Source organism: Bidens hawaiensis, unplaced genomic scaffold (assembly GCF_021521415.1).
Source record: "Bidens hawaiensis isolate Kalapana, Puna unplaced genomic scaffold, B.hawaiensis_p1.1 tig00005823_1, whole genome shotgun sequence".
Classification (NCBI taxonomy): Eukaryota; Viridiplantae; Streptophyta; class Magnoliopsida; order Asterales; family Asteraceae; genus Bidens; species Bidens hawaiensis.
The window spans coordinates 151,369-175,773 of NW_027491384.1; the positions used below are offsets into that span (position 1 = coordinate 151,369).

Consider the following 24,405-nt stretch of genomic DNA (forward strand, 5'->3'; position numbering starts at 1 on the left):
GCAAGCGAACGCTCGTTTGATGAAGGACTACTTCGATGACACACCTACATTTAACGACGCTATGTTTCGACGTCGTTTTCGGATGTCCAAGCGTTTATTTTTGCGCATCGTTGGAGATATGGAGCGGGAGTATGAATATTTTCAACATAAACCCGATGCAAGAGGATATTTAGGATTCTCTGCCATCCAAAAGTGTACTTCGGCTATACGCATCCTCGCATACGGCAACACGACCGATATCAATGACGAGTATTTAAAGATGGCTGAGAAAACAATGAGAGATGCGTTGGAGAATTTTTGTATAGGTAATATTTAAATTGTTTGTATTAACTATTGTTTTTAATATAAATATTGTTTAATAATTTATTTGTATAGGGATAATACAATTATACTCTCGTCGTTATCTGAGGATTCCTACTTCAAACGACCTGACTCGCATATATGATGTACACGAAAGCAAACATTCTTTTCCAGGCATGATCGGGAGTATAGATTGCATGCATTGGGAGTGGGCCAACTGTCCAACCGCATAGCGAGGTCAATACACTCGTGGTGACCATGGAGTGCCAACGGTTAGTCTTCAAGCCATTTGTTCGCACGACCTCTGGATTTGGTCAGCCTACTTCGGCTCAGTCGGGTCCAACAACGACATAAAGGTTCTCAACGCGTCACCCGTGTTAGAGTATTACATCGGCCGTATCATACCGGTCTTACCGTTTTATGCCAACGATACCTTCTATCGTCACGGATACTATTTGGGAGATGGGATATATCCAGAGTACTCGATCATCGTCAAGACGTTTCAAGACCCTATCGAAGAAAAAAGAGATTATTTTAAGAAGAAGCAAGAGTCCGCAAGAAAGGATATAGAGAGGTGTTTCGGGGTTCTAAAAAAAACGTTGGCATTATGTGAAAAACCCTTGTCGTGTATGGACGTTGGCAAAAATGAGCGATGCCATGTATACGTGTATCATATTGCATAATATGATTTTAGAAGACGAGGGAAAAACAATATGTCAACACTATAAACCAGGAAGCGTTCCAGAACAGTTCCCTGAACCAACCCAAGACCAACGAACGTATAACATTCACCAGCTCACATCAAGTGATATACATAACCAACTGAAGGCGGATTTGGTTCAACACGTGTGGGATAATCGTCCCGTTGAGGAGGACGAAGACGAGTACGAGGACGAAGACGAGGAGGAGGATTATGACGACGACGGGGACGAAGACGAATAGATTGGTTTTTTTATAGAAATTTTTATGTGTATTTTTATTTTGGTGTGTTTTTTTATTATAATTTATTTTTATTATTCGTGTATTTTTTTAATTTATGTATTTTTTTGTATTTATTTTTTAATTTTAATACATTTTTATTTAATTATTTAAATAAATTGGTTTTTATTTAATTAGTTTAATTATAAAAAGAAAATAATAAAAAAAGACACTGTGGGCCCAACTTGTAGCCCCTACACCATTACACCACAAAAACAAATTTCCACTCCATGCTAACTGGGCGCCACGTGTCACAATCCGCCCCCAATTGTAGCCCCTCCACTACACATAGCCTCATAAGACCTCACAGATATATAACACATGGATAAGTCTCACTGCAATACACTTTCACACACATACACAACTTACTTCAACACATATTGCTTTGTTGATACGAGTTTAAATCTCTCCCCATAACTAGAAATACTAAACGACAAGCATCAGGCTTCATGGATAAACTTCAATAACAGACTGGTAGGCTCGGATATGTTTTATAGTGGAACGAGAAAACCCAGCTGCATGAAACACATAAGACCACTCTTTTAAAGTTCGTTCTTTCCCATTATGTGTATGAGCCATCATCACCCTGTCCATCATCAATGCCACATCTTTAAATTTGTGATCTTCTTGTCCGACAACCGCCTCTACAATAATCACCTTCCCTGTATCATGAGGAATAGCCTCACGACATTTTTTTAGTATATTAATGCATTCTTCGTCTTCCCAGTCATAAAGTACTTTTTAAATATATAAACAATATATAAAATTAAAAAAGCATAACTGTTATTGAAATCAAATAAACGAATATGCACATTAGGTAGTTCAAAATCAACTAAAAAACATAATTCGTTGTAATGCCTTCCACTATTATAACATATATTATTAGTTAGTACTTAGAGCATTCACATCACATTCTCTATAATTACACTAAAAAACACTATATTTTCTCTCTTATATACAATTAAATACTCCTTCCGTCCCATTATAAGTGTCTTAGTTTGACTTTTCAAGTCTTTCTTTTGAAACATTGACTGTAAATATTTTTTTTGTTTTATATAATACTTGATGAAAATTATATCAATGTAAAATACATTTAAAACTCAATCCATTCATATATTTTACATCAAGTATTCTATAACACAAACAAAAATATTGTTGGTCAAAGTTAAACAAGAAAGACTTTAAAAATCAAACTAGGACACTTATAATGGGACGGGGGGAGTAATACTTTTTTACATATTTATCATTATTTTTTCTCTCTCCTTCACTTACAACCACTTTCAAATATATTAAAAAATAAATAGATGATGAACAATGGTTCTCCAAATTTACTCAAAATTTACACATCTTTTTAAATTTTCTCTGTCATCTACTCACAACCATTTACCATTCTCTAAAATTTTTTAGAGATTTCTCTCACAAAATTTTTAGAGGACCTGATGTAAATGCTATTACTATAATAAAGTAAATTATTTTAAGCAATAATAACCACAATATAAATGATAAGTAGGGGTGTTCTTCGGGTTATTTATTCGGGTTTCGGTTTGTTCGGGTTTGAGCTCAAAACAAATTGACCCAAGAACCGACCCAAATAAGTTTGGTTTGTTCGGGTTAAACGGGTCGGGTTAATTCGGGTCGGGTTTCAGGTTTATCAAATTAAAAATATTTATCCACCTTTAACAATATAAAAAAACCATATTCTAAGTCGTTATAAAACCGTAATATACAACCATATTCAATAATGAATTATAATATTTAGCAAAACCTGAAATTTAACATACAAGCATGCATTAGATGGGATAGAGTATTGTAGCATGTGGATCAATACTTATGTAGATTGAAGAAACATGTCCAATACATATTGGTTTAAATACTATACTATATAAGTTTTTGAATTGAAGATATTAATTGGAGTATTGAGAATAGCCGAACAAGAATACATATGGTCACTATGTTACTTCACCGCCTAAACTACCTTATAAAAATTAGGATACATACATCGATGTATCATACTTCGGGTCAACCCGAATAAGGGTGTTTCAACCCAAATACCGACCCGAATATTTTATCTTGGGTTCGGGTTAGGAGTTTAATCGGTTTTGGGTGAATTCGGATCGGGTTATTCGGGTCTCAGGTCGCTTCGGTTCGGGTTCCTTATTCGGGTATGGATAAAAAACACACCCCTAATGATAAGAGAAAGTTATCAAAAACATTCAAAATTTGAATTTTAGATAGCATTATATTCGGGTTATAAAAATATATAATGCATTATCACATAAGTTTAGGTTAAAATAAGAAGTATTGTTTTTGTAGGAAAGATAAGAAAGATTATAGTCCGTTGATTTAGAAAATTGATGGTTGAGATTAGTTTAGAGATGGAATCAAGTGTGAAATAAGGGGAAGGTATATAAGGAATAACATATTCGTTGACTTTCTCTATCCACATGCAAGACGCATGTCAATCTCCCTTATCATTTTAATACGTCAATTTCTTTTTTATACGACATTATTTTTTTATAAAAAATCACTAAAATAACGAGTGTTTTTTAGATAAGTCTCATATGAATCATATGATGAGTAATTGAGCAGATCTAAAGGTGTGTAAACAACCAAAACCTTTTTGATAACACTACGTGCTATTGGTGTGTTTTTATAAAAATACCAAACTACGTCCATTTACCCTTTCTCTTATTCTTTCAATAATTATATATTTTAGGAAGAGAAATCTGCAATTTGCCTCCCTGGTTTATATCGTCGCGAGATGGGTTAACCACTGAAAAAGATTTTGCGAACTTTGCGCCACTGTGTTTCTCCGGCGGGTTCTTCTGGCTCCTGCCGTCAGTTGACCATCAGTTGACCGTTGGTATTTAGTAATAATACCAACATATTAAGGGTATTTTAGTAATCTTCTAATAAATAATAAATATAATAATAATAATCATCGTAGAACATCAGTAGTAGCAACTCATTACAATCCATCATCATCAGTAGCAACTCATCTTCATCATCATCAACCTCACATACTTGATGTTCTTCATCATCATCAACCTCAAATCCTCAAACCCACCATCAAGTAATCCCTCTTACAAGTAATCGAATCTCTCAAATCCTCAAACCCAAAAATCATTCCGACCAAATCCCCTAACCTCCGGAACCACGTCGTCGCCACGGCAACCGCCGCTGCCATGGATCCCGGTCATCTCATTTTTCCGGTCATCGTTCGGTTCGGGTGAAAAGTTTATAAAAAAATGGTTCGTTTGGTTGTTTTCGGGTAAAAAGTTTACAAAAAAATGGTTCGTTGGGTTGTTTTCGGGGTCGGTTCGGGTGAAAATTTTTCCAAAAAAATGATTCTTTGGTTGTTGTCGGGTGAAAAATTTACTTAAAAACGGTTAGTTTTGGTTGTTTTCGGGGTCGTTTAGGGTGAAAAGTTTACAAAAAAAAGTTCGTTTGGTTGTTTTCGGGTGAAAAGTTCACTAAAATATGGTTCGTTTGGTTGTTTTTGGGGTCGGTTCGGGTGAAAAGTTTACTAAAAAACGGTTCGTTTGGTTGTTTTCGGGTGAAAAGTTTACTAAAAAACGGCTCGTTTCTTTGTTTTCGGGCGAAAAGTTTACTAAAAAACGGTCCGTTTCGTTGTTTTCGGGCGAAAAGTTTACTAAAAAAATGGTTCGTTGGGTTGTTTTCGGGGTCGGTTCGAGTGAAAAGTTTACAAAAAAATGATTCGTTTGGTTGTTGTCGGGTGAAAAATTTACTAAAAAACGGTTCGTTTTGGTTGTTTTCGGGGTCGTTTAGGGTGAAAAGTTTACAAAAAATGGTTCGTTTGGTTGTTTTCGAGTGAAAAGTTCACTAAAATATGGTTCGTTTGGTTGTTTTTGGGGTCGGTTCGGGTGAAAGTTTACTAAAAAACGGTTCGTTTGGTTGTTTTCGGGTTAAAAGTTTACTAAAAACGGATCGTTTCGTTGTTTTAGGGCGAAAAGTTTACTAAAAACGGCCCGTTTCGTTGTTTTCGGGCGAAAAGTTTACTAAAAAACGGCTCGTTTCGTTGTACCAAAAAACGAGTCGTTTCGTTGTTTTCAGGTGAAAAGTTTACCAAAAAAACGAGTTGTTTCGTTGTTTTCTGGCTAAAAGTTTGCAACAAAACGGCCCGTTTCGTTGTTTTCGGGTGAAATGTTTATAAAAAAATGAGTCGTTTCGTTGTTTTCGAACTAAAATATTACTAAAACAAACCTTTTTTTAGTGAAAATATTACTAAAAAATTGTTTTAAGTTTTTTACAAATGACAAAATGGTTGTTTTAAAAATGGTTTTTTTAAAATGTTGGCAGATGATGATGATGAAGAGGAATTCCTAAACAAAGTGAGGAATATATATTACATATTGTATAGATATATCAAATGTTGGTTTAGTTCAAATGGTTGGTGTTGTTTGTTGTTATACCAAAGGTCGCGAGTTCGAACCCCACTGTGTACACGATTTTAGAATATAAGTTTAATTATTAATTATAGGCTCAGGGGTAAAATGATAATTTCAATGTTTTTTTCGGTCAACTGACAGCAAGGGCAGACACTGACCCGCCCAAATTTCACAGTGGCGCAAAGTTCGTAAAATCTTTTTCAATGGTTAACCCATCTCGCGACGATATAAACCAGGAAGGCAAATAGCAGATTTCTCTTTTAGGAATTAAAGTTGCTAATTTAAGAAAATTGAAATTCCAAAGGACTGAATAAACAACCATAAGATAGGCAACATAAGCTTTTGGAACATGATCAAACATGTCACCACCAACGTGCTTAACCCTATGCATGCAGGTGCCATCGACACAACATGTGGGAGATCAAAATTAATCCCATTAGTCCATGGACAAGCCTCCAAAATCAACCGTAGAGTCGTCCTATCACCGCCACCAACATCCACCACCGTCCGCAACTCCTAAACACCTCGAGACAACCCGCAATCACCGCCCCCACCGCCACCCGAGCATCACATGCCATTGCATCATCTATAAGTTTACTATGGCCAAGATTCGCCTCCGCAAATCTCCATATATCATCGCCATGCGCCGCCCCAAATGCGGACTCCTCTTTCCCCAAAACCCTAGCACTTAGCTTGTGCCATGGGGCCAACATAATTGGACTGCTCTCTAAAAGCACAAAATCAGCCATGCTATACTTGCCACGTGTAGTAAGAAGTTGAGACAAAGGCGTGTGAACGTATCCAAAACATGTTTCGGATACTGGTGTTTCTTGGAATATCTTATATTGGACCAAGAACCTCATGATCCGGTGCAACAAGGGTATTGAACATTCAATATTTGTGGCCAGCTCGGTAAGCGTGATTGGGGTGTCACGGTTATCGAGAAGATCGGGTATCCTGAGTTCAATAGCACACTTGATGACAGCCATTGGAGTGAAACCAAAAACATATATCCATATTTCTTGTTGAGCCGTTGCTTCTTCTTCTTTGGAAATTATTTTTTGTTTACTCATTACTATTTTGATTGAATGGAAGAGTATTAGAATTTGGTTTCCTTTAAATAGAAAAAAAAACCATGCATCGTGACATTTATTTAAGGATGTAATTATTGCATGTGTCATGTGTGGGTCTTCATATGTTTATATTTGTTATTTTTATTGATTTATCATAATCATAATTTGTTGATACGCCACCACATAAACAAATTTGAGTATCATTAAAAAAATTATAATTTATTCATTTAGTTCAAAACTAATTTCATTTTGTATAATTAATTAAATAAATTAATTTAGTATGTCCGACTTAGATAAGCCCAATTGAAAAAGGAATCTTGTTAAAACACCAAGAAGGAAACGACGAATTAATTGATAACGTTGTCAAAAAGAGTATCAATACAAATGTTTTTATAGGTGATTCGATCATTATATCAAAAGCGGAATGAGTCTACAAATAACGTTATATAAAGTGTGAAAAGCACCCCGATGGTCAACACCATTTTACAGCATTAGGGCGTCACCATACGGTGAACACATGTGGTCTGATATTTTGGCAATTAAAACCGAAACCGTTAAAATAAGGTGTTGGGTTCGTAGACCTTGTTGGCCCGGTTTATTATTTGAAGTTCAAAGGGCAAACGGGTGTAGGGTTGCCAGACTGAAGCCCGGCCCGGTTTGGATTTTGTGTTCAATAATTTACAAACCCTAGACTAGTCTCTATTTAAACAACGTTATGTACTTGTAATCCTTGGTCACTAAATAAAAGAAATACCTAGTTGCTACCCGTGGACGTAGGTCAGTTTAGACCGAACCACGTTAAATCTTCGTGTTCGTTATTGCTTTCGCGTGTGTGTTCAGTTTCATATGTGCGTTTAATCCTAACAAGTGGTATCTAGAGCTTAGGTTCGGATCACACGAAGAACACTTTGAACCAACGGAGTCGCCGCAAAACCTTCCGGTCGCCGCCGCTCTACTGCGCTAGGGTTCGGCTGCCGCCTACTGTTTTCCGATCGTTGATAGGGTTTACCGCGTGGTTGTTTCGCCACTAACCTAGCTCGACGATAGCGACTAGGGTTCAGTCGTGCACATCATTAGTCGTCGGGTTTGAGATCAGAATCGAAGAACCAGATCAATCGTGGCCAACAATTATTAAATTGCATGTGTGCACCATTCAAGAAGGAAAAAAGGATTTGTTTTTCTTTTTGGGTTGTTAGTCTGAGAGGAGGAAGAAACAAATAAAGGACTTTGACATTTTCTTTATTTGGCTGAAGACAAGGCAGTAGCCAGTTTTGTCATTTGTGGTCCATAATTCTTGAGCAAATTATTTTTTTTGGGTCTGAATGCATGCAATATTTATATCAGGATCCTATTTTCGTTGAAGAACAATTGTTAAGTCTATTGAAGCATTAAAGAAACGGGTAGCCAGTTTTCAACCGCGTTTGTCAGGTGTTATCGTTTCGGTTTTTTGATTTACAGTTCGTTAGTCCGCTACATGTTTAAATAGGTTGATTGTTTAACAGAGTTCAGTAGAACAGCCGTTAAGTTCAGGCCCGTGCCATTGTTGTGCCTGTCTCTACTTTTATCCAGGTTTTCGTTTTAGTCATTGTCATAGCAGAAGACGGAAAGGTTTCGATATCAAAGTTTGACGGACAGAAGTTTGGTTGGTGGAAGAGGCAGATTGAAGCGCTACTTTGTCATAAAGACTTGGATGTAGTGTTTGAGGATGAAAAACCAGTAAAGTTGTCAAAAGTAGATTGGAAGAAGTTAGACAAGAAAGATAGGGCTTGTATTACTTTGCCGTTGTCGGAAGATGTGGCGTTTAATGTCATGAAAGAAACCACAGCCCGTGGTATGATGGAGACACTATCCAACATGTATGAGAAGCCTTCGACAGCAAATAAGGTCTATCTTATCCGAGAGCTAGTGACAACAAGAATGAAAGAGGGTGGGTCAGTTACAACGCATATTAATAATCTTAATTCAAACATCTCCCGCTTAGTGTTAGTCGGCATTAAGTTTGATGATGAAGTTCAAGGTCTTTTGTTATTATCCTCTTTGCCCGACAGTTGGTCGCAAATAGTAACAGCGGTTTGTAGTTCATCTACAAAAATTACTTTTGATGGGATTCGGGATTTGATTCTTGGAGAAGATTCAAGACGCAGAAGTTCAGGTAAATCATCAAGTAATATATTAGTCACAGAAGGTAGAGGTAGGGGAAAACAACGAGGCAGTGGGAGCAGGAAGAGGAGTCAGTCAAGGATTCATAAAGATATTGAATGTTGGGGTTGTAAAGAGAAGTGACACTTCAGGAATCAGTGTCCGAATGATAAGAATGAAAAGAAAGAAGTCAACACTGCAGAAGAATGCCCAGAGGATGAGTTTTTTAGTTCTTAGTGTTGAGGATAATGTTGATTCTTAGGTGATGGATTCTGGTGCATCGTTTCATGCCACTCACTGTAGTGAAACGATGAAGAATCTAAAGTTTGAGGATTTTGAAAAGGTTCGACTTGCGAACGATGATATTCTAGAGGTTACGGGTGTGGGAGATGTTGATTTGATAACTTCAACCGGAACTTCTTGGACTTTGAAAGATGTTAGGGTTATTCCAAGTTTGAAGAAACGTTTGATTTCAGTTGGGCAGCTGGATGACCAGGGGTACGATGTTAAGTTCGGGAATGGGCGGTGGAAGGTAGTCAAAGGGAATCTCGTGGTTGCTCGTGGGAAGAAAATTGGTTCGTTGTATATGGTTGATATGTCACCGAAAGGAGTGGATCCAGTTTCGGTGAAAGACAAAGTCCGGTTCACAGAATCTCGTAGGCAGGAGAAGGTTCATTTTGCAAGTAACAAACCTAGAGCCAAAGTGAAGATTCATGATGAACGTGTTAGGAAGGTTAAATCAGCCAGAGGACATCGTGACAGTGGAAGCACATGTCGTGTTTCAGTTACAGTTCCAGGTCGACAGTGGATTAAAAAAAATCAGTATTCCAGCTATAAAAGTCTCTCAAGTGGATTACTTGCTGAATATAGAGAGTGTTTGTTCTCAAGGTACCTCAGGATCTGATAGTTTGTTTCAGTGGGAGCCAGTAGGGACAAAGAACGTGTCAGGGACAGTTTTAGCCGTGACTGACGTGTTGGAGCTCCGGGGAGCTTCAACGGGCCTTCAGGTTAATTAATGAGAAGGCGGTGGCAGCTAGAAGATGTTTATATTACAGAAGTACAACCAGGAGAGCAGACTAGAGTACTCAAGGCCTCCGAGTCGGAGATTGTTGGGTTCGTAGACCTTGTTGGCCCGGTTTATTATTTGAAGTCCAAAGGGCAGACGGGTGTAGGGTGGCCAGACCGGAGCCCGGCCCGGTTTGGATTTCGTGTTCAATAATTTACAAACCCTAGACTCTATTTAAACAACGTTATGTACTTGTAATCCTTGGTCACTCAATAAAAGAAATACCTAGTTGCTACCCGTGGACGTATGTAACACCCTTGGCAAACACAACATCGTCCCAGTCTTAGGCAAAATCCCACATCGGCCGTGGACAAGAGAGATCCTTGGTTCATAAGTAATGTCCTGCTTCTTAACATCACCAACGCGTTTTGGGCTTTGTTGGCTGTGGAGCACATGAAAACTCCACGGTTAAGCGCGCTTAGGTGGAAGTAGTACTAGGATGGGTGACCACCTGAGAAGTCTCTACCTGGGCAACCAAAAACAAAGCCGTGAGTTTCCGGATGGGCAACCCATCGGGGCAAAGCGGAAAATATTGGTGGTACGAGAGGCCGGGATGTTACAGGTGGTATCAGATCCACTCCTGTGCCGTTCGGGATGATGGGACACGCCTCATCGAGGACGATGAGTCCAAAGGGGGGTTGTTTGTAACACCCTTGGCAAACACAACATCTTCCCACTCTTAGGCAAAATCCCACATCGGCCGTGGACAAGAGGGATCCTTTGTTCATAATCACCAACGCGTTTTGGGCTTAGTTGCATGTGGAGCACATGAAAACTCCACGGTTAAGCGCGCTTAGGTGGAAGTAGTACTAGGATGGGTGAACACCTGGGAAGTCTCTACCTGGGAAACCAAAAACAAAGCCGTGAGTTCCCGGATGGGCAACCCATCGGGGGCAAAGCGGACAATATTGGTGGTACGAGAGGCCGGAATGTTACAACTTAGGTCAGTTTAGACCGAACCACATTAAATCCTCGTGTTCGTTATTGCTTTCACGTGTATGTTCAGTTTCGTGTGTGCGTTTAATCCTAACAGAAGGGGCCAATGTATCTTTTCATTTTTGTAACACAACCTGGCAATAACCCTTGCTCATAAGATGCAACCCTAAATAGTCTTCGGGTTGCATACTCCCATGATCGTTGTTTTCAACCTCTACATTTCATCGTGTTCATCTCAAATGGCTTGGCTATTTGATTTTGTTCCTGAACACCATGGATTTCACAAGTATGAACGGCTTCTCTGATGCTTTAATTGTTCATTTTCATTTAGTTAAATCGATTGTTCAATTCGAGTTTGTTCATCATAATTCCGGTATTAATGCGATTATGTTATTTATTTTGTTGTTGCGATGTGGGTCGATGTCTCCTGGACCACCTCAAGGTGGATTTGGTGGTCTAGGTGAAGAACTGGCCGAACATGATCTTCACATTCAAGTTTTCCTCAGATAGGCATGATCAAATAGAGTATTTTTTTATGTAGTATGAGATAGGTATCTTGTATTATATTAACTACTAATGATAGGGTGTTTTGGTATCAACTAATACGTAGGTGTTTAGTAGTATATGAACTAGTAGTTAGGTGTTATGTATTATATTAAGTACTAATCAATTATTGGGTGTTTAATTATATTAATGATAAACTCGTTTATAAAAGAGTTAAATGCAATGGTGTTATGATCTTTATATAAAAGAGTTAATTGTATGTATTAACAATATAAGTGCAATGGTATGTGGTTTAGGGACGATGTGAATCTTAATGCACTACCGGAAAAATGGGCTTTAATGACATGTGCACCATGACACGCAGAGATTTATGATGCGCAAAAGCGTGTGCTATAAAAAATGTCGTCTTTTATAAAATTTGGAAAACAATGACTTGCATTTTTATGTGTCGTAATTTTAGTGTCACAGAAGATTAAATCAAATATTTGCGTGTCATCTTCAAAATTTTGAATGACATATTGTTTTATAAACACCCTAGGATCTTCATAAGCTAGGGTTCATCTCACCTTGTTCCCCTATCTATCCATAAACAACTCCATCTATCTCCCAATTCCTTGTGACTATGTCTAGGTCAAAATTAACAACAAGAAACGGTTCTCAAGTCACGAAATACACAGATCTGTTGAATACAGAGCCTTGTTGATGATAACTGTCATCTATCTTTTGATGATAATTGTCACCTATTTCTAGATGCTTCTTCTCTAAATCAACTAATGAATTCATCAAATCGACCAATGAAGATTTGTTCGTCGCGGTTATGTTTATTTTCTCTTAATCGATTGCTTGATTTCACATATCTATGCTTCGTCTGACACTGTAATTTAAGTAATTTGACATATGGTTAATGGATCTGTAAGTTTTGAATTATCAACTTATTTGTTTAATTTGTGTTACATGTCGTTCGATGAATCGTTTGAAGGAAGTTGGATGGTGTTCGAGATGGAGGATTTCTCTGGTATGATTTATTTTGAATTGATAGAAACGCTAATGAAAATATTCTTAAAAACTGAAAATGGAGTGGATGACAATAATCTAATAATCTGCCAAATTGATTGATTCGTTGATGAAAATAATCAGTTAATTGATTGAATTTTAAAGCTAATTGTGTGAATGATTGGTCAGTTACATGGTTAAAGATTTGATCAGGAAACAGATATTAAGAGGCTTTTAGGTTTTTATCATGATGTATGTTTAGTATACTATTGGTTGGTAGTGTTAGATAGCTCTTATTGTAATTTATATTTATTGCTGTCCTCTCTTGTATATTTTCCATTCTTGTGTACTCATATGTAATATGTTGGTTTATATATTATAACATCACGTAAATTTCGGGCCAAAAATGTCAGTATTCCAAAGTATAGGGACCAATTCTGCCAATTTCCAAACTCCAGGGTCAAAAGTGTAAATTCTGATTTTTTCCTGACCTATCGCGATACACGATGGATCAGAGGAGACACCCATCGCGTACCGCGATAGGGTTGTCTGACACATGTGACACGTGTGCCACGTGGCACACGGTGGCAACGTCTGCCGCCACGTGTCACCACGTGGCAACACGTTCGCCATGTGTCGCCACGTGGCGCGGCGCCTGCTACGTGTAGGTCTATATTGTGACTCAGCAAGCCTACATCGCGCTACGCGATGGGCTTGCCAAGGAACCCATCGCGTAGCGCGCTGGGGTCCAAAATCAAGTCTATAAATAGCAACATCCGGGATTTCATTTTGCACACACCACAAATTAGTTCTCTCTCACTCTAAAAACTTCTCTCTAGACCTTTAAATACGTGCCTTCGATCTACCTCGAAATCCGTGCCCCGATTCATCGTTTTTCGTGCCATATATCGATAATCGTGCCACTTCCCGATGATGTTATAAGCAAGGAGACAATATTGGTTTGACGTCCCGATGACCCTCTCGAAGTACGTGCCTCGAAGTGTTGGTGTTAGATTCATGTGTCCAAGCAAAGGGTTGATCAAGCGTGTGTTGATAAGAAGAATAGAGTCGAAGTGCTGCCCGAGTGAGTAGGGAGTATTGAGCCAAGAAAGGTAGGCATAATGCCCGAATAAAATAATAATAAAATATTGAAAATGCTTAATACCCCAAGTCAGAATTATTCTCGATAAACAAGAAATATATAACAAAGAAAGTAAAGAAAGAAAAAATAAAATATATATGTGAATATATATATATATATATATATATGTATATGATTATTCTTTGTTATAAAATATATTATTTAAGTATAATGAGTATACTTAAATAATAAAGAAAAGAATACGTTTCTTAAAAAAGAAGAAACGTAGGGTTTTATATTTAAACTAAAGGTTTATAAAGATTATTTTTTAACTAAAGGTTTTAAAGTAAAAAGAGATAATGAACTAAAGGTTCATCGAGATAAATAAGACTAAAGGTCATAAGCCGGATCGTGTATCCGACTAACAAAGGTTATACTCGTACTATAGGTGCGAGATAGCAAGAAAGACTCAACGGACGGTGTTGGAAACCGATCCCATTTGAAAGCTGAATATGCCCCACTTTTACGAACTTGTTTTCAAACAAACAAACGTGTTATGTGTAAAACTTTACATGAGGCTACGTGTCTCTAAAAACATTGTAAATAAGAGTATAAGCCTAACCCTCAGGCTGTGGTATACGTTTGTTTGGATCCTTACATATGTGGAACGCGGTGGGCACATCGCACCACGCTTGGTCACGACCTCCAGCCACGATGGGCCGGACCTAAGTGATGTCCGAGTGAGACTGACCATGTGTATATTTATGGTACCTAAGTTATGTCAAAACGCTGTGGTGTTTTGTTGAGGTGACCTAGTGTAGAGACTCGAGTTTATGATGATTGTTTAACTTGATTATTCCTAAGCCAAGATGGGCCGAGGCTTACGTGGTCTCGAGGGGTGATTAAGTAAAGAAAATATTTTTAGCGTCAGCATATTCACCAGCATTCGTTGCTGACGTATTTTTTATAACATTTTGCATGTAATCAAGATTAGAGCTTGAAAGACGAAGAGCTCAAGAATCCAATTTTGTGTAAATATTAAAATATGGTGGTTTTGTAAAACTTATAACAAGTAAACTAAACGAGACTTTCGTCTCGTCATTTGTGTTGTAAATATTTATAATATCGATCCTTAAGTTTTATAAGTCTTCCGCTAATAACCGTAACTCTGATTTATTTACAAATATGGTACCAACTAGTGATCACACTCCTAGGCCTTAGATGGGGGTGTGACATATATAGTATCCTCCTCTAGTTGTGGAGGTAGATCGATTATCAATTTATCAAGTAGGTCTACACCATTGTAAATTTACTGCTTGATAATTGCATTGCTTGCTTAAGAAGTTAAGATGGCTACTTTTGATAATTGACTCAGTTAACAAAAGTATACATAATTACATATTACTAAATTTTCCAAATTAGTATTTTGTGATTGAAAAATTAAAGGTATTACTGTAAGTTGTAGGGGGTAAACAAGCCGAGCTGAGCCCGAGCTCAGTTCGTTTTGACTTTCAAGGGCTCGAGCTCAAGAGCTCAAATCTAGATCTTTTTCTAAAGCTCAAGCTCGATTCATGAGTTGTTTTTTCAAGCTCGAGCTCATGTCATTTATTGTTTATTAACTAATTCTTTTACCATTTTATATATTTTGGGAAAGAAATTTATACAAGGTAAAAATTTATTAATACACAACGCTCGTTAAGGCTTATTGAGCCTAAACGAGTTTCCATACAACGCTCAAACTCGAAAAAGCTCGGCTCGTTTCAAGCTTTTTATATATCCAAGTTGAGTAGCTTAGCTCGTTTGCACCCTTAGTAAGTCGTAACGGTTTGACTAGTAAAATAAGAATTAAAGGCGTTATTGTAAGTCTATAATTGCAATTTGATTGTTTACTATTTTGATGCTTCAAATTGAGATTCTGTTCTATGAGTATTATGTAACATCATTTACCTAATTTTGTCAATTTAAAACTGTTCATAATATTTAGTTATTTGAGAATGAGACCACGTAAAAACAAGTAACTAGTGGTAATTTTTCTTATAATTTCAAATTTCTTATACTTACAGTTGATTAGTTTGAATTGTATGTATGTTTATGTTTGACATGTATATGACAATATATATATAAAAGGGTAATGATCATGCTTATAATCTTCTTATTTTTGGCATTTCAGGGACTGTGGGAAATTTGTTTTGAAGTCTTCATATCTATATTTGGTTTAGCTTTATTCTTATTTGTCTTCACATAATTTGGTTTGCAAGTAAGTTCCATCACAATTATCTTCACATAATTTGGTTTGCAATAGGAACTTTGTTGTTTTATATAGTTTTTACTAAATTGGTTCTTTTAGGTTACGAGTTCATTACTTAAAGCTTATTGTAGTAGGGTGATGGTTATTATTATATGGGATCCATATTCAGTGGCCGGGTTAAGGGAATAAAAAAAAGACATTCTGGGCTACCCGAACCGTTGTTTAAATCTACTTTAAACAGTGGGCTTGCATGCCCTACTAGTACTACTACTGGTGAAAAGTGAAATAAAAATTTGTTGAATTTCTTCTCAGGTTGAGGGAGACAAAGAGGAATACACTGATCCGGATATAGATAGATTTCGCGAAAAATGGTCGAGTTATGCAGCACCATTTATTTTCCGGTGATGTATTGTATACAACAATATTTTCATTAACCTGGTAATATTTGAAATATTTGTCTTGGGATGTTTAAATTATGAACTGAAATAGATAGTTTTATTGTATATATATATATTATGTTGTTTTCCATAAGAATTGGATTGTCATTAATGTAAAATTAGTATTTATGAAAAAGATACGAATATATATATTTTTTAAAACATCTAAAATGATGACACGCATAAATGCATGTCGTATACAGGTGTCGTGAATGCGTGTCAAAAGTGTTTGTCATAAATGCGTGTCATAAATAATGGCATGCAGATGCGTGTCATATGCAATTTATGACAGAGACTTCAATGACACGCATTTGCGTGTAATCTGCACCAATTGCGTGTCATTAAATGTGCTTTTTCTAGTAGTGATGGTTTAGGGTCAATGTGATCAATGTGTAGAATGACAATCTTTATGGTTTAGGGACAATATTAATATTAATGGTTTAGAGTCAATGTCAATCTTTAAGGTTTAGCGTCAATGTCGACAACGTTTTCAATGGTGTTGAATTTGAATGATAGTGTGGTCAGTGTGTATGTATGTGTATGTATGCATATGTGTTTGTGTATGTGAATGACAATGTGGTCAGTGTGTGTATGTGCGTATGTATACCTATGTGTACGTATGTATTTGTGTATGCATATATGTTTATATGTTTATACATATGTGTGTGTTGTGTAGGGGCATAAGTGTCTTTTTACACGTATCTGTGTGTATGCTTGTGTGTATGTGTGTGTCTGTGTGATGTATATGTGTGTCATGTATGTATGTGTCTGTGTTATGTAATTATATATGTATGTATGTCTATATGCCTTTTCGTAGTTTGAAATAGTATGTATTGGTTAGCAAGAATTATTTTTATGAAGCAAGAATTAGTTTGGGATAAAACTGATCAATTTGAACTAGTATGTATTAGTTAGTGTGAATTTCTAATTCATTATAGATAAAGTTAAGCAAATAAATTGTTTGATCTTCGTTAGATAGTTTGACTTTGTAGTCAATAATGGACAAAAAGAAATCAACTGTTTAGATCTAGGTTATATGGTTAATTCAATTAAACAGTTTTAATCGAGAATATGAATGTGTTTGATGTTCCATTAAAGTGAGTTAATCACTTAATCATCAGTTGCTTAAATAGAAAGTCAATAAGTCAACAGTTAGTTAATAACTTAATCATGTTAATGTGCAACTTAGTAGGTTACTTAATTAGTTAGTATGCAATTAGAATGAAAGTCAACGGTCAAATACTTAATCAATTAGTTAACTTGATTGCGTTTTTGGCCCCTGACATTTAAGTTTGTTTGCAGTTTTGTCCTCTTAGGCTATCCCCATTTGTTATCTTAACAAGAGATTATGGATGGAGTTAGTGTAATGGACCAAAACAACAATCAAATTTATTCGTCAAAGATTCGTCCGTTCAAAAGTTTCATTTTGAGCAGAAAGATCTATATATGTGGTAACTACACGGGCGAAAGAAAACAAAATTTTAATCTTTACCTATAAATACACATTTCAATTTCATACTACATATATCTTACAACTTCGTCATTTATCTTGTTCATAGAATGCAAATACCTTGTTTATTTTCGGCGTATAGATGGTAGTTTCTTTATAAACAAAGTTTTACCACCGTAGAAGGCATTTCGGGAAAATTAAAAAAGAAAGTAAATATATAAGTGTTTAAACATAATACTCAAGTTGAATATAAAATCATCTTAAATTCCGTACTATTTTACGAACCTACTTAAAATCCTACATTAGAAATACACTGAAAATCGTTTATGAGATACGAACCTATAAAAAAATATCTACTTTTATAAATACCAAATAAAATTGTGTCCCAAATAAATTATAGTTTAAATCTAAGGAAATAAGCTACAGGGAAGTTATTCTTGCCTCTCAACCGACACAAGAACGGAACCAATCAAATGACTCTAAAACAATTGATAATTCCAGAAATAATGTTCTTATCAATAAAAACTTAATCAAAACTGAAAAACTAAACAAACTTTACCCCTTCCTATACATATATAAAAGAAAAAACATAGAATAAACTTTTGAAAATTGATATAATCATGTATAATACTCTCCCTTTTTAAAAAAATTACTCGAGTTTTTTCCTCCGAACCAAAGCCACTAGGGTCAAAATAAACATAAACCGGTTCTTGTAAAGTATCATCGTGACTCGTCCAAACAGTTCAACTTCATGCATGATCTCGCAGAGCTTGAACCCGAACCATCAATTTCACCTAACCGAACTTAATTTGTTGAGTTTTTAAAGAAACACGGATCTAATCCCCGAAACGGGTCCTAGATCCAATGAGTCCACATGGTAGGATACGGATAGCAACCAACTACAATATGAGCACAATCTCCCAAAGTCCAGTGACCGGAACCTGCAAAACAGACACCGTAAGCTCGTTACGGGAAGGACAAGAGGGGGGGGGGGGTCTTCCCGTAACCACCATTCGGCGTGAGAATATTTACAGTTCTGATGTAGAGAAAGTACTTGAATATTGAGAGTAGATAGTGGGGAGTGAATTAATACCTCATAAGGATTGAGAGGGTATTTATAGCCGAAGGATGTGAGAATATGATTGGGTCAGCTGTCCCTTTCTAGAAGATGCTCCCGTAACCGTCTGGACACGTGTCTCCATGCGATAGGTTGAGCTACACGTTGCATGTGCATGGGTATAACAACCTAGACATGTGTTATTCTATGATAGGACGGATCAATCCCTGGCCATGTGCACGATTATAACAACCTGGCCAGGTGTCCTCCCTTCATTGGTTAATGGGTCACGTATTTTCCAAGTAACAATCGTGGGAATCTTTCTAGAAGGTAATTGGTTAATTACAGCTGTCCTGATGGCATTACTTCTGGATCCGTTTAGCGGATGAATGTTTCATCATGCGGATAACATATGAGGATGCCTGGATGGTTCCACGTACGACATAAGGTTGTTGCTCCTTATACAAGTTATGCTTGTGATCCATATGTCCCGCGGGTGAATCATAGGAAGCTTCCTATTGACCCGCGGGTGATACTTAAGGGTATTTGGGTCTTTTTGGTATCCTACCTCTATTAGTCCCCCCAGTCCAGTGTTTCTTCCGCGTGAAGTTTTTATGCGGGTGAAATTTTGGACTTAAGACATTTGGGGGTTTTTGAATTTTGCAAGTTGGTAGAAATATATTCTGTTATAACTGTGGATAATCATGAAAAAGGACAAGTTGACCACTCATAGGCGCGTGGGCAGATGATGTGACGTTTATGCCGGCTGTCACTGTACCCGATTGTGCACCTTTTTCTCTTTTTTGAATTTCCCGCGTGACGTGGCATCTATTTAATGGGCGACTGCTTTCTCTCTCCACAGTTCATATCCCATCGCATTAATTGCGATGGGTATAAATAGTGGAGGTTACTTCTTTTTGAAGTTTTATCGCTTCTGATTTCCAAATATCTCCTTCCCTTTTCTTTCTTTAAACTTTTGATTAACCATTCGACTACCTTCAACATTGCTCGTTGGTTTCCCTTTTTAACCGTGCCGATGGCTAGCCAATCGTTGATTCCAAACATTAACGAATTAGAGGTTAACTGGGACCGAACTGAGTATAACGAGTTGATTCGTACTTATGGTCTACCACCGGAATGGGAACCTGAGTTTCCTGCTGCCGGGTCCGTCGCCAGTCTGCCACCTATTGGCAAGATGGCCGTATATGCTGATAACTTCGTTTATGGGAATTTTCGTTTTCCCATAACCAAGTTTTTCATGAAGGTGTTGAGTGCTTATGGGGTCCATTTATCCCAATTACACCCTCGTACCGTTATGCAAATTTGTCACTTTGAATTTGTGTGCAAGGCCCATGAGATGTTGCCTCGGCTTGATCGATTTCCTGTCTTTTATCAGATGACCAACCGTGGTGGGTGGTTCAAATGTCAGCCGATAGCCGACAGGATTATTGGCCATGTGACCGAGGAGGGATCCAAGGATTGGCATAACAAATTCTTTTGGATTTCCGAGGACGTCATTCCGAATGCCATGGTTCTTCGTCCAACCAATGAGGCACTTTCGGAAATCGTTATGGCTCCTCATGAGGGTCGGGAATGGTTCCGCATTTTAGTTTCGGAGCCATCTCCCATGCGGGCGCTGACCGGGGAGGCACTCGTATGGGCGGGTATGAGCCACCTGTGGCTATATCCATATACGGAGCCTGTCTTTATGGATGTACATGAGCGTGAGTTATATTTCTTTTTCCTGTTTGTTCCATATGAAACTTTTTGATTTACATTATACGTTTTTCAGGTGAAGGGCCGATGTTGAATGCCCTTTTTGAGGGCAGGGGTTGCTCAAGGAAAGCATCCGTGATGCGAAAGAAACTCCTGTTCTTGAAAGAACACGGGATTAGTTTCTATTTCCCACTAAGGTGCGCGCGCTGAACCGGTGGCTTCGGAAGCTATTTTCCATACAGGTGCGCACACCTTTAACCCTTCTCCACTTAATATTCTTACCTCTGATGGAGTGATCGTCATTCTCTCTTCGTGTGAATCATCTTCCCAAGAGGAAGACATTACTGATGATGATTCTGGAACTTCATCCGTTTCACACTTGCTGGCAGAACTGGATCGGAAGAGGAATCTTAGGTCCTCGCAAGCAAGTGATGCGACTACTAGTTCTGCGGGTGCCGAGGAAGGACCGTTGACGAAGAAACGTCGGTCCCAACGTCTTAAGAAAAGAATCATCCTTGCTGACCATATGAAAGACATGGTTGGTAAGTTCTACTTGCACTTTCCTTTTCTAATACTTGTGATCTTGATCAATACTCATGTGTATTTTAATTGTGTAGATGTTGGTGCATAATGTCAGTAGTTCATAGTCTAGTGTCTGTAATCGAGTCTGTAATGTTAATTATGTTTTATATATGTCTTAAGCGAAGTTACTGACAAGTTCGCTGTTTAGGCGAACTTGTTAGTCAAGCGAAGTTATGGACAACTTCGCCTGAATATGCTAGGCGAAGTTGTCGTGTATTTATATACCTAGGTTACGGCTTGGTTTGGTATGAGTTCCAATCAGTTGTTCGTGTTAGTTTGTTCGAGTTGTTACGAGAGCTGTAACGTGTGTCTGTAATAGTGATATCGTATCACGTGTTTGAGTTATTATATAACGTGTGTTCGGTTCGTGTGTTCGTGTGATTCGTGTTCTATACTCGTAACGATCTACGCAGGGATTCCGCACCTGAGTAGATCGAGATATCTCGTGCGATCCATCCAGGGAACCTACAGTAGATCCATCCGCTGTTGTTGGTGGAAATGAAAAATTACCATCTCCTACTCCAGTTAGCGAAAAATTTCCATCACCTCCTCCCGAGAAGGAAGCTACACCACCAACTCCTCCGCTTGAGACAAACCAAGAAGCTCCAGTTCCTCAACCGGAAGTCGAGGATCCACTGGATTACTTATTTAAAACTGGAGACTCTTCGAGTTCAAAGAGAAAGGGGGTAAATGAGGAGGGATTCAAGGCACCTGAGTTTTCCCCTCAATATCCTCCACGCTTTCCTTTCTCATCCTCACCTTTTTCCACGGGTGAAGGGGAGGGTTCTCAGTTTCAACACCCTCTACCGAATGTCGAGGGGGTGGCAACACAAGATGTCCCTCGCCCATCCTCCTCCATCCCTGTTCGTTCCCAGCCAACGAGTTTGGACTATTATGGGGAACCGAATCCGGGTGAAGATTATCACATGCTTATCCCTCATTAAGATATTGTGAATGGGTCTCGCTTTATAGACCCAGATGTATGTGCGGCATTTATTAATCAATGCCACTAGCGGAGCGGATCCATCAACGCGGTCGTTCCCATTATGACATCCATATGGACTATTCCTCTTCCTTGGCCAATACTTTGGCTTGTGGACATGAAATTTTGCGTGAATGGCGGACAATGGGAGGAAGATTGGGGGAGATGACCCGGTCCGTTGATGAGGCCAAGAAAGAAGCCGATGAGCATCGTGCAGCAGCCAATACAGCAAAATGGAAATAATCCGATGCAGAGATTGCCCTCCAGAATGAGAAAGATCGGCACGCAACTGCTGCACGCCAATGGAAAGATGCTTATGAGAGGCAGAATGCTCTTCTTAAAGCCGCTCGTGGTGACGCTCAACGAAAAAAGGAGGACCTGGCAAAGGCACTTGAAACCAACTCAACTTTAGAAAGCCAAGTGACCCGCCAAGGTGCTAAAATTCAAGAGCTTGAGGTAGAGTTGATGCTGCAAAAGGAACGAGCTGATCTTAAAGATAAAGGTGCTTCCAAAATGCAAGCTGCCCACGACTTGCTTCTGCAAGCGCGTGACGAGGCGGAATCCCGGGAAGCTAATTATTTGAATGATAAAGAAACAATAGCTGACGGGTTCCGTGAACTCCAGGAGCGAGTAGAGCGGGAAGAAAGGGAACGACGATGGTTGTTGGGCCAAGGTCTCAATGCGGTACGTGTTCCCAATCTTCCGCTTTGTTATATTAATTTTGTCTGTCAACCACTTTGATAGGTGCTTCTTTTTGTGATAGGTGATTAAACATATCAAAGAGGGGCCTGAACTGACGGATAGTCTTGCCTTTTTACTTAAGGTTTCCTCTCATTCTGGTCGCGTAACGGGATTCGATGAAGGGACGATGTATGCCCAAACCAATCGCTTATTTGAGGAGCATCCGCTTCACGAGCTCGACGTTACCCAGGAATATGCATTGCGCATAAATGACTATGATAACCTATCCTTTCCTTAGAGAAGCTTCTGGAGTTTGCTGCGGCGAGTGATGGTGTTTAACAGTTGAAGGAGTATCTGGAGGAAGACTCAGAAGATACTCCGCCTACTCCTACAAAAGACACTCCGCCTACGCCTCCGGAAGATGCTTCCGCTCAGGACCCTTAGACTTAGGCAATTAGGTTTTTGTAATTTCTTTCCATGTCTTGTAAATATCTTTATTATGAATGAAAAGAAAGTTTTTGTCCTCTTGTGAGTTTTGTATTTAGGATATTATCCTTGCTAGATTTTTTGAGTTATGTACAACTTGAATTTTTTGCATGTGGAGTGAATGTGGTGACGTGGCGGAAAGAGAAATATTGTGGGACAACTGACAAGACGTGTATGACGTCATTTTGACAATTTGGTCTCACATTTTCGTCTTTCCCTCCTGACGTGTCAGTCACCATGTGGTTCGATTTTTCTCTCTCCTCTGGTAATCAGTCGGTCACATTAACTGTGATGTGTATAAATATATTACATCCACTTTGATTCATTCTTATCTTCCACTGATTTCTCTTCTCTTTCTTTCTCAATAACAGATTTGAGATTTCATACTTCGATCTTCCAATTTTCAGATCTAAGTTTTTGACAGGTCTTTAGTATAGTTTCTCTATTCAGATGGCTGGTGATAAGAAGAGAGCTCCTGCTATTCATGAGGTTGTTGTTAACCTCAAGGAGAAGGATTACAACGATGTTGTACATGTTTACGGCTTAGCCCCAGAGTGGGAGCCTGAATTACCAGCGGCTGGGTCGATTGCTACCAATCCACCGGCCAATAAGATGGCCGTATATACGGAACACTTTACCTCAGGGAACCTCAGGTTCCCTGTAACGAAGTTTGTTCAATCGATATTGACAACATACTGGGTTCATCTGTCACAGATCCATCCTTTTGGGATGTTGAGGATTCGACACTTCGAATTCTGTTGTCAAGCTCGGGATCTTGAACCGTCTGTCGGTATATTCGCGATTTTTTAAAAGATGACCTACCGGGACAGATGGTATAGTTGGGCCGCAACCGAGAAGGCGGTTATTGGCACCGAGTGGATCCGGAGCCTCTATGGCTGGAAACCAAAGTTTTTCTGGATCCAAGAAGACGTCGTCTCTTTTGCCATGACCCACCGCAAATCGGATGATGGGATGCCCACAGTTGCTGTCACCACCCAAGTGAACGTTTCCTGGTTTACGACGCTAACCGGTATACCGACTCCCATGCGCGCGATAAATGAGGGCACGATAGTGAGTGCGAGGATGAGCCCTCTGTGGCCCTTTCCGAATTTGTAACCATACTTTGAGAAGCCCAACAAGAGTAAGATTAGTATTTCTTTTCTAAAATTCTACTTGTATTATGACTTCTATTTTTCCGTATACAGGTGAGGGCTCCTTCTTTAGTACGCTTTTGGACCGCGAGGAGGGTCTCATGGTGCGTCGTCCTATCGACCCCAAGGACGAGCC

At 38.5% G+C, this 24,405-nt stretch overlaps 1 protein-coding gene across 1 annotated transcript; it reads right to left on the reverse strand.

Annotated features, from left to right (window-relative positions):
• Positions 1-6,148: 6,148 nt before the first annotated feature.
• Positions 6,149-6,868, reverse strand: LOC143630802 (acetylserotonin O-methyltransferase-like). Its single transcript, XM_077099715.1, has one exon. It carries the CDS (start codon positions 6,866-6,868, stop codon positions 6,149-6,151), a length of 720 nt encoding a protein of 239 aa, XP_076955830.1.
• Between the last annotated feature and the right edge of the window lie 17,537 nt (positions 6,869-24,405).